This window comes from Podarcis vaucheri, assembly GCF_965113315.1.
Source record: "Podarcis vaucheri genome assembly, contig: SUPER_10_unloc_1, whole genome shotgun sequence".
Lineage (NCBI taxonomy): Eukaryota > Metazoa > Chordata > Lepidosauria > Squamata > Lacertidae > Podarcis > Podarcis vaucheri.
The window spans coordinates 1,696,028-1,707,349 of NW_028118809.1; the positions used below are offsets into that span (position 1 = coordinate 1,696,028).

The 11,322-nt window shown below is 42.9% G+C and overlaps 1 protein-coding gene across 3 annotated transcripts in view; it reads right to left on the minus strand.

Annotated features, from left to right (window-relative positions):
- Positions 1 to 10,535, minus strand: part of TTLL8 (tubulin tyrosine ligase like 8) — a 41,891-nt gene extending 31,356 nt beyond the window's left edge. For 2 of the 3 annotated variants that reach the window (XM_082242455.1, XM_082242457.1), the window contains exons 1-5: positions 10,443 to 10,535; positions 8,619 to 8,735; positions 5,965 to 6,060; positions 3,431 to 3,522; positions 457 to 607 (exon numbers count right to left, since the gene is read on the minus strand). In XM_082242455.1, coding sequence (XP_082098581.1) covers positions 457 to 607; positions 3,431 to 3,522; positions 5,965 to 6,060; positions 8,619 to 8,694 — 415 coding nt within the window. In that variant the 5' untranslated portion in view covers positions 8,695 to 8,735; positions 10,443 to 10,535. Of the gene's footprint in view, positions 1 to 456; positions 608 to 3,430; positions 3,523 to 5,964; positions 6,061 to 8,618; positions 8,736 to 10,356 lie in introns of all 3 variants that reach the window. The other variant, XM_082242456.1, reaches the window with a different exon arrangement.
- Between the last annotated feature and the right edge of the window lie 787 nt (positions 10,536 to 11,322).

Genomic DNA, 11,322 nt, shown 5'->3' on the forward strand with positions numbered 1-11,322 from the left:
TCTGTGACATTGAAGTAGCTAAACCAAGAGCTATGGGCAGTGCTTTTTTCCTGGGGGGATGGAGGGGTATGCAGACCCCTAAACATTTTGTGAATCTAAGTTTGGCCTCATTGAGGGGCAGTATTTCAATATGAGTAGGAAAATGAGAGTACCCCTAAACTTTTTTTAAAATAGAAAAAAAAGTATGGCTATGGGAAACTTGAAGACTGGCAACTCTTGTCTGTGAGAAAGAAAGAAATATGCAAAAGAATGCAAAGCATTCTCCCTTTCCCCATGATAATTAAGTTAAACCATTATGAACTACCAAGGTACCCACAATAACTTTTTTCCCTAAAGGTCAAATCAGGAAAATATAAACTTGCACGTTTATTTCTCATATTTTTATGCCAATTTCTACACAGATAAAAAGCAGGGGGGAGTATTCGAAAGGGTTAATTACATTTGAAGGGCTCTTACCAGATTTGGCAACGCGTTCAGCGTCATTCCCTTCCTCTTTGTGGTCCGGAATGTCGCCTTTAACGGTGTGCTTTCTCTCTACCCAGCCTCTCTTCCTTAAAGCTGAACGGATTACCGGATAAGGTCCGCAGATTGTAAAAATTCTCTTTTCCTGAAATCACAGGCAAATGCCTTTCAGGCTCAGAGCAGACAAGATGGATGAGATCTCTGATGGACAGCTCCCACAGTTTCATTTTTTAGCAATTTAGCATCCCTATACTTTTTTTTTTAGCAATTTGGCATCCACCTCCTTGGACAGCTGTTGGAGGCCTCACTGCATAATGCATGTGCAGACGCTCAAAATGACATCACGCGCATGCATGGAAGTGGCGAAACGCAACCCGCGCACACGCAGTCACGTGTTACGTTCGCTTCAGGATGCAAACGGGGCTCCAGAACAGATCCCATTTGCATCCAGGGGTACCACTGTACATCAAAAGGAGTGAGGAAAATCCCCATGATGCAATCCTATGGATGCTGGATTATCCTTTGAGCAGGAGTTGCACGTTTAACAGAGATCTTTCTCCCTTTGTCAGCTGTAGAAAAGGCAGAGCCTCATGTTTTCAAATGCTTGGCAATAGCAGGAATGCCAGGCCCTGAAGCTTTTCTGTACTGTAGCCATCGGTGCAACTACAGTGGTACCTCAGAAGTCAAACAGAATCCGTTCCGGAAGTCCGTTCGACTTCCAAATTGTTTGTGAACCAAGGTGCGTCTTCTGATTGGCTGCAGGAAGCTCCTGCAGCCAATCAGAAGTCGAGGAAGCCCTGTCGGACATTCAGATCCCAAAGAACATTCGCAAACCGGAACAATCACTTCCGGGATTGTGACATTCAGAAGCCAAAACTTTCGACTGGCAAGGCATTCGGCTTCCAAGGTATGACTGTACAGCTTCCAACACATGCACAAAAGAATCTAATGTACCCCGTAGCCTATGTCTCTCCTAGCTTGGATAAGGTCCTCTCCATTGTGGCAGCGGCACAACCACGTCCAGTAATTCATACAAACTTGGGAGTAGCAAGAAGAGTCCCACAAAACTGCAGGTTAGGATTCTGGGCCCATCAATAGGAACATCACTGTCCAAGCTTACTTCCCCTTCATTGTTTCCGAGCAGAATTCAAAGGGTTGGTGCTGACCTTTAAAGCCCTAAACAGCCTCGGTCCAGTATACCTGAAGGAGCATCTCCACCTCCATCGTTCAGCCCAGACACTGAGGTCCAACGCCGAGGGCCTTCTGGCGGTTCCCTCACTGCGATAAGTGAGGTTATAGGGAACCAGGCAGAGGGCCTTCTCGGTAGTGGCGCCCACCCTGTGGAACACCCTCCCTTCAGATGTGAAGGAAATAAGCAGCTATCTTCTCTTTAAATGACATCTGAAGGCAGCCCTGTTTAGGGAAGCTTTTAATATTTAATGCTGTATTGTTTTTAACATTTGATTGGAAGCCGCCCAGAGTGGCTGGGGAAACTCAGCCAGATGGGTGGGGTATAAATAAATTATTATTATTATTATTATTATTATTATTATTATTATTATTATTATTCCAGTCATCTCCACAGTGCTATCCAAGAGGGTGGATGTGTCAAGGAGAGCTCAAGCCATGCTGGGAAAGGCTATCCTCCAAGATCTCTAGGCCCTGACACGTTCCTGGCAATGTCACGGAGAGCACAATGGTGGCTACTGGCTCTTTGAACCATTCCAGTGCCCTCAAGTGTCCAGGCCATTCAGAAGAACTCTGAGGCAGAGCTGTGAGAAACAGCAGCCCCAAAGCCACTGAGTTGATCTGCACCTGGTAGGCTCTACCTCATCACTCCGTAATAGCAACTTGCTAGGGAGAAATAATAAATGTGAAGACACCTGAAAGCACTGTTCGAAACTCCTATTTTCCTAGGCACATTTTGTGACAGGAAATTCCATTAGCAAGAGCAGTTTCTGAGCTCTCCGCGCAGGACTGCGCCTAAGATTTCAGATTACAACTGCTGAGTGGAAGGAAAGGAGGGCCTTTTTCTGCCTCCCCACTTCCAGCTACTTTCTGAAGACTGGAGAAGAGACCCTCTTAAGAATATTGGGGGGGGTGGGCAGAGGAAGGACTGGGCCATGTGAAAAATGAACATAATATTTTAGCTGCAGTTCGTTTTCAGCTTTGTATTCTTGTCACAGTGGTACCTCAGTTCCTGAACGCCTCCACTGTCGAACGTTTCAGTTCTCAAATGCTGAAAACCCGGATGTAAATGCTTCCATTTTGGAACTTAAACATGTGATGTGGCTTTCTCTGAGTGCAAGAAGCTCTTGCAACCAATGGGAGGCCGCGCCTCGGTTTTCAAACATTTCAGAAGCCGAACGATCTTCCAGAACAGATTACAAGAACCGAGGCACCACTGTATATACAAAGCGCACCTAGACATTCCATTGTTGCACCCATAACCTAGGTTTAAGGTGCCATTTAGCTCCTAGATTTCCTATCTCTGTTTTTAACACTGCCTGAAAGTGGTTTGAGAGGCAGACGTCAAGTCTCCTGATCTGCAGGCAGATATTTCTGTTCTCCAGTTTCTACCTCTGGACAAACAGCTGCAGCAGGGTTTGACCAACCTGCAAAACCTGTTCACCAGAGGCAAAAGTGGAATGAGTCCAGAACATTGAACAGAGAATCTCTTTTTCACACTTTTTCTTGACTCTCAGGGACGGGGAGGTTATGTCTCCAGATGTAAACTGAAAAATTGGGAAATATTATTTGCAAACTGCTGCTAAGTGTGCTTTTGAGTTTCAAGCAATTGATTTTTTTTAGAATCTTCCTTTTTTTGTTTGTTGGATGCATTCTGCTTTCTTCCTCTTTCAGAATCCACGCTACCATATTTATTGAAGCAAATTTGTTATACGCATGCTAATAATAAAGTACAACCAATAAATACTTTGGATAAAAAACTATTTCTAGTCGCATATACCCTGATGGCCTTCTCTGTTAAAAATCTTGCAAGTTTGTATTTGTCTATTTTGGGGGGAGGAGGCAACTCTTCCACAGTCCTCGGGGTCAGCTCTAAAAGTATAAAGAAAATATCACATTACCAAAATAAACAAGAAAAATACAAAATTGGTTATACAGTCAATACAAAGCTTCTTTTGTAGATCCCATTCACATACACCTTTGCCATTTATAAGCTGTGCTGACATAAGAGAGAGCTAAAAATTAATCCCAGGATGAGAGAGAACAATTTAGCATAGAATTTCAGCATCAAGTTATTTATTTATTTTTATCCCTTTCCCTTATTTACATCTTTATCATCTGCACCTACATAAAAATATATCAAGGTGGTATGCCACATCAAAGAACAAAATCAGCAAAAAGCCAGGTTTGGGGCAAGTACTCTTTGGTGGCTGAGCCCCAGCAGAAAATTAAAATCACAAAATATGCAGCAAAGTAAAGAGTAGAAATCTAAGTTATAAAACCTTTAAAATGTGCCCTTTTTGAAGGAACTTTGCTGTTGTTGTTTAGTCGTTTAGTCGTGTCCGACTCTTCGTGACCCCATGGACCAGAGCACACCAGGCACTCCTGTCTTCCACTGCCTCCCGCAGTTAAGTCAAACTCATGCTGGTAGCTTCGAGAACACTATCCAACCATCTCGTCCTCTGTCGTCCCCTTCTCCTTGTGTCCTCCATCTTTCCCAACATCAGGGTCTTTTCCAGGGAGTCTTCTCTTCTCATGAGGTGGCCAAAGTATTGGAGCCTCAGCTTCAGGATCTGTCCTTCCAGTGAGCACTCAGGGCTGATTTCCTTAGGAATGGATAGGTTTGATCTTCTTGCAGTCCATGGGACTCTCAAGAGTCTCCTCCAGCACCATAATTCAAAAGCATCAATTCTTCGGTGATCAGCCTTCTTTATGGTCCAGCGTTGGTCCATGGGGTCACGAAGAGTCGGACACAACTAAACGACAAAACAACAACAACAAAGTTCCTTCAAAAAGTTTCCCTCTTCCCCTAGCATAGAAAAAAAAGACCACACATTTGGTGAGCTAAAAATGGTGTACTTACAAACTCTCCAAATGTCAGATTCGTGTGTTTTCAATACATCATCCAGAAAACACAGGCAATAAAATTTAGTTAAAGTGGTGGGAAGTTCCTAAATTATTGGTATAGGAATACAATAAAGGGTTGTTAGAGCTGTGTGGTCTGAATTTGGAGCAACCAGCTCCAACCTCTTTAGACGCTGAGCTTCACAGGTAAATGGAAGGGAAACAAAGGCTTAATTACCTTCCTTCCACAGTGACCTAGCTAAGCCTGGCAGGACAGCTTTCTCTATGGCATTAACCCCTTCATGCATTAATTAGCCTTAAACATGTTGGTTATATGAGACTGGTTATCCCACACCAGGTGCTGGTGCCACCAGACTAAGGTTACCAGATTTTTTTCCAATGAATCTGGGGACACTTTTAAACTTCCTACTAAATAGAAGGATTTTGTCAGGGGACTGATTTGTAAATACATGGACTGTCCCCGGGAAACAGGGGCGTCTGGTAACCCTACACGAGACCTATCGTAAAAAAGTTACATGCCATAGCTGAAGAAACATACATCAGTCCGCACTGAAAACATGCTCACGTTTTAAGAGGGAAGAACATCAAATTAAATAAAATCAAACTAGAATTTTGAACACTGTGCAAATGCCACTGTAACGCACAGCCAGTTTATTACAACACTCAACCCATTTATTCTCCAGTAAAGTTAGCCAAAAGTAATGGCAATAAGCCCTTTAACACCCAGGCCTTAGGGCTTGCTCTTAAAACTCTGCCCACATATACTCTTAAGTCTCTGCCCACACAGAATGAGGCTTTATTGAGTTTTTCCCCCTCTCTTTACATGCCATTACAATGAGGAAGATTCCACGTGAGCTGAATCCGGAGTTGATGCCAAGATCGTTTGGGGGATTATCATCCTGAATTAACAATCCTTGCACACGTAGACAAGAAATGCACCCACCCCCACCCCCAGTTATTTCAGCTGCACCTCCAAGCTAACATCCTGGGGCCCTATGCATACTAACCTGCTAAGAAGCCCCAATGAATTCAAGGTGTTTTACTTTGGGGAGCAGCGAAGCCAACTTGCCCCACACATTGAGGGGGCCTGACATCACCAGCACTCTCCCAGCGGCAGCAAGCTGGGGAATGGGTCAGTGGTGGGGAGCACAGAGAGTGAAAATCGCCATCTGCGCCTCCCGCCTCAACTGGCCCCACTTGGCGAGTCAGCCAGTGGTGAGGGTTAGCGGCCCCTTCATTATTTGGGGGGCCCTTGGCCCCCTGACCAGAAATATTGAGGGGGCTGAAGCCCCTTCCACCCCCTATAATTGGCGCCCCTGTCCAATTTTCCTTCAAATACCCATATTATTTTTGTTTGGATTTCCTGTCAGAATACACTCAAAGCACGAATCAACCTTTCTGACCCAATTCCCCATACATTTCTTGAACACAAAGTTGCTGGAGACATACCAGGAAACAGTCCCTGGTGGCACGAAACTACAGGAAGGCAATTGTCTAAAGCGATTTTCAGGAATTTTTGAGATGGGAGTTCAGGCTTTGCCAATCCTGTTAGAGGGACAATAAGAACAGAATAACAGGAAACCTCAGAAACAATCCATGAGGTAGCTAGAGCAGTGTTTTATTTATGCGACATAATAATACTGCGTTAATATGTGCCTGCACCACTGAACATGGGATCTTTTACAGTAGCCCATCGGTAAGATTCCTCCTAACAAACAGAAAGAATACACTACCGGGAAGTAAGATTACTTAAGATCACAAACCAACAGACACAGCTGCACCTTCAACAAAGACTATAGCTTTTTAAAGATCTCTGAGTATCTTCCTAAAATCTTTAACACATGTTACATGAGGTGCGCATCTAAATGTGCTTTTAAAGGTACAGACTGTTTGAGAGGCAGCAGTGCTGGAAGGGCAAAATTTGGGGTGAGCAGTAATTGCGTTATAGGACTGCTGGCAAATGCCACATTTTTACCTCAAATATATACCGTATTTTTTGCTCTATAAGACTCACTTTTTCCCTCCTAAAAAGTAAGGGGAAATGTGTGTGCGTCTTATGGAGCGAATGCCGGCTGCGCAGCTATCCCAGAAGTCAGAACAGCAAGAGGGATTTCTGCTTTCACTGCACAGCAATCCCTCTTGCTGGTCTGGCTTCTAGGATTCAGAATATTTTTTTTCTTGTTTCCCTCCTCCAAAAACTAGGTGCGTCTTATGGTCTGGTGTGTCTTATAGAGCGAAAAATATGGTATATTTTTAAAAAAGCAAACAAACCTAAACCTTCAGAGGGCAGGCCTATCACCCTCACTCTGATATGGCTTCATGTTGCCAGGGTGATAATGTCCGAAGCTTGGCTTCTGACATTATCACCCTGGCAACATGAAGCCATATCAGAATGAGGGTGATGCTTTGTGCCCTTACTTCAGAGTTTTGTGGGTGATAATAACAACACAATGGCCTTCTGGTTTTGAAACTGGTGCCCAGGAGCAGCAGCTGGGAGCAAGATGACAAAGTTGTGCATCATGGAGTTTCATGCGTCAGAGAACCAGTATCGACTGTGATTCTCTGTTGAGCGTACATGATTAACGTAAGAACCTAAGATTTCCTTTACATGAAACGGTAATATCTCATCCATGAATCCTATTTCTAACAGTGGGCAACCACTCGCTCACTCAGATGTGCTCTTATGAAGGGGACAAAATCCTATGCGTACTTACCACATAACACCGGTCTTGAAAGACCTACATTGGCTCCCAGTACGTTTCCAAGCACAATTCAAAGTGTTGGTGCTGGCCTTTAAAGCCCTAAACGGCCTCGGTCCAGTATACCTGAAGGAGCATCTCCACCTCCATCGTTCAGCCCAGACACTGAGGTCCAACGCCGAGGGCCTTCTGGCGGTTCCCTCACTGCGAGAAGCCAAGTTACAGGGAAGCAGGCAGAGGGCATTCTCGGTAGTGGCACCCGCCCTGTGGAATGCCCTCCCACCAGATGTCAAAGAGAACAACAACTACCAGACTTTTAGAAGACATCTGAAGGCAGCCCTGTTTAGGGAAGCTTTTAATGTTTGATGCATTACCGTATTTTAATATTTCATTGAAAGCCGCCCAGAGTGGCTGGGAAAGCCCAGCGAGATGGGTGGGGTATAAATATATTATTATTATTATTATTATTATTATTATTATTATTATTATTATTATATTATTATTATTATTCCTTTCTCCTTCTGTGATGGAACTCCTATTTGGGGACTTCCCTGGCTTTTTTCTGGCCCATGTAGGACCAGTCTGGATAGTTAGCCTTGGTGAAGACTTGACATTTTTATCCCCCAAAAAGTTTTTGGTTTGAGTTTCCACTGAAAGGAGGCTGCATCTTAATGCATTAATGTTGTATTTTAATCTTGTTTTTTAAGTTGTATTTTGATCAATTGTTTTATATCGGGTGTTAGCCGCCCGTCTTGGCTAGGGAGGGTGGGGTATAAATAAAATTATTATTATTATTATTATTATTATTATTATTATTATTATTATTATTATTTACTATTATTATTACCTATTACCTGGGAGTACAGGAGTCAGCAAAACTTGCTTTGGAGTAAACATGCATAGATTTGGGCTCCCCAATCACCTCTGTGGAAACCCATTTCACAGGAAGTTGGGACATAAAGCTTTCTTGATTTACTATTAAATAAAAAACTTTAATCTATATATATAGGTCAACAGAACTGACTTGAGTTTGGATTTGGAAGACCATGTTTCCTAATGCTTCTGGCTCACAAACTCACTGGATGACCTTGGGGAAGTCCTGATCTTAGGTTGCCACAATGGACAGCAAGAACCCAGCAGGGGAAGAGCGTCAGTGGCTACCACAGATGGGAAAGGAATCAGATTTGTATTGGTGCTTATGAATTGTTACCGCAAAGAAGCAGTGTGTAAGGTCATGTCACCCTATTTGGGGGTCTTCTCTAAAAATATTAATTTGGAGCACTTTGATCCATTGATTCCCTAGCTATGTAAAAATCTTGAAATCCGTTTTTTTACTTACTAACTTAAAATCAATTTTTTGCTGTAATTAGTAAGACAAAACAAAAATGATTTGCAAACACTAACGATTTTCTCCTTCATGTTTGGCCTCTTCGTTTATAGGTACCAGGAACGGTTTTCTTTCTATATGAAGCCGGTTCATCCTGTCATTGTTGCTTCACTGCTTTGCAGTAATCCTGCAAACTGAGAAAGATTGAATAACTGAAAGGTGCAGAGAGGCTACACATACAGCCAAAAATTTAAAAGTGCACTTTATGATAGGTAGATTGTTATTACAGTGGTACCTCAGGTTACAGATGCTTCAGGTTACAGTTGCTTCAGGTTACAGACTCCGCTAACCCAGAAATACTACCTCGGGTTAAGAACTTTACTTCATGATGAGAACAGAAATCGCACGGCGGCAGTGGGAGGCCCCATTAGCCAAAGTGGTAGCTCAGGTTAAGAACAGTTTCAGGTTAAGAACAGACCTCCAGAATGAATTAAGTTATTAACCCAAGGTACCACTGTACATGCTTTAGACTAAACGACTAAACAACAGCAACAATAGTTATACAAAACCGGTGAAAGCCAAGGATGTCCCAGGCATGTTTTACTGATCCTGCCATTTCTCAAGCTCTTCCAGCTTATCCTTAGCTGCGTTCTCTCTTCAAAGGAAAGCAGTTTTTCTTTCTACCTCCTATTTTCTCTCTGCTACTATCATTTCATTGGGGTGAACAGAGACAAGCTATTACTGTTTCAAATGGGCTACAGTTGAGTTTAGGAATAGAAAATAGGTTCCAGGGCATTCTGCTTAGAATAATTCAGACAACAGTTTAGGTAGCATCTCATGCCTGGTTTTTATAAATTCTGCCAATCCATTGAAACCTGGCTGTAATAGACCAGCAGCAATATCACTGATAGATGCTATAAATGATAAGCTATCATGGGCCAGTTACAGTTATGAGAGAAACATGGTATAAATCCATCACTGCTTTTAAATTAAACTTGTTTTCTTCTTCTCAGCCAAACTAGGTAAAGGTAAAGGTAAAGGGACCCCTGATAGTTAAGTCCAGTCACAAACGACTCTGGGGTTGCGGCTTTCATCTCGCTTTACTGGCCGAGGGAGCTGACGTTTGTCCACAGACAGTATTTCTGCGTCATGTGGCCAGCATGACTAAGCTGCTTCTGGCGAAGCAGAGCAGCGCATGGAAACACCATTTACCTTCCCGCCGGAGCAGTACCTATTTATCTACTTTCACTTTGATGTGCTTTTGAACTGCTAGGTTGGCAGGAGCTGGGACCGAGCAACGGGAGCTCACCCCGTCACAGGGATTCAAACCACCGACCTTTTGATTGGCAAGCCTAAGGCTCAGTGGTTTAGACCACAGTGCCACCCGCGTCCCTGCAGCCAAACTAGGGCACCCCTCTAAAGACCATACGCTAGACTTAGATAGCCTCTGTGAAGAAAGCAAATTTCAAATAGGAAATACTAGGGACTCTGCCATCATTACTCTCAGTGAAATCCTTCTTTTAGGAAGAATAGAATACATGTTCCCCATTCAGTCACTTCCAGTCCAACGTCTCCTTGTAGAATCAACAGGGACACAAAATGAACAGATCAAATGCTGCTTTCTGCTGTCACTGCAAAAAAAGCAGCAGCTGTGTTTATGTTCCAACAAACCACTCCTGTGGATTGATGTGGGAGGTCAGCTGTACATCAGATTCTCCCACATCATTCCATAAAGGATCTTAAGACATATCACGGGTCTATGTAGTCAATTCTTTGATCCTCCTGCTCTCCGCGTCAAATATATATGTATTATACCTGGACATCTCAGAAATGAAGTTATTGGCTTTAAAAGGAAAATGATTGCATCCTTGACCGTTTTCCCTTCCAAATGCTAATCTTACCCTCCAGGGAACAGCAAAGCTCCTCTACTTGGTGACACTGGAGGCTCCTCGCTTAGTCCCTTTCCCTCACTAAGAGTTATCCATACTCTCTCCCTAACTACCATTGTGACCTTTGCAGGTAGGCAACCCTGTGCATTCTGGGTGGAGGAGCTGTAGCTAAAGCAAGCTTTTCTGTGGTAGGGCTACCTCCCAATGTTTAAAAACTTAACCGACTTTTTCTTTACTTTTTATAGTTACTAAGATTTTTGTTCAAGCCTCCTTGATAGTCACTGGAAATATTTAGTTGCAAATTTTGAAATGATTCTTGGCAAATGAAGACTGGGACCATAGCACAGGGGTTCTAAAGGGGTAGACAGTTCCTAGTTTGAACACATGTCTTTGTAAGAAGACCTAATCTTGCCTTCTGAGTCAGGATTTGATTGTGCAAGAAGCCTTCGTTTTCCTTTTTGAATGTTCCAGTTCAGCATTCAGTGTTTGTTTACTTGTAAGAACATTACTCTGGGGCTACTTGAATACACTCAAACTTTTTGAAATGATGTAAAAACTTAATTTTACCCATGCAGGCATTTGCCTCAAACTTGCTCTTACAGGTTTTTTTATTATATTTTAACGACTGTATTTTAGTGTTCTCTGCTCTTAGCGTGAAATGATTTTTAGAAATAAATACAATTCAGAAATTATTACTGGGGAGCACAGAGAATTGTTTGCCAAATCCCAGCATTCTCATCCTTTGATATATACTTTATAGCCCAAGTATTCTGTGTCTCTGTAGCATTTCTAAACCTCCCTAATATTCTGGCATCAAACAAAGGAGCAGTACTCAGAGCAGATTAGAGAAAGGGCTATGCAAAGAGTAGCAGACTTAGTTCTCAGGCTCCCA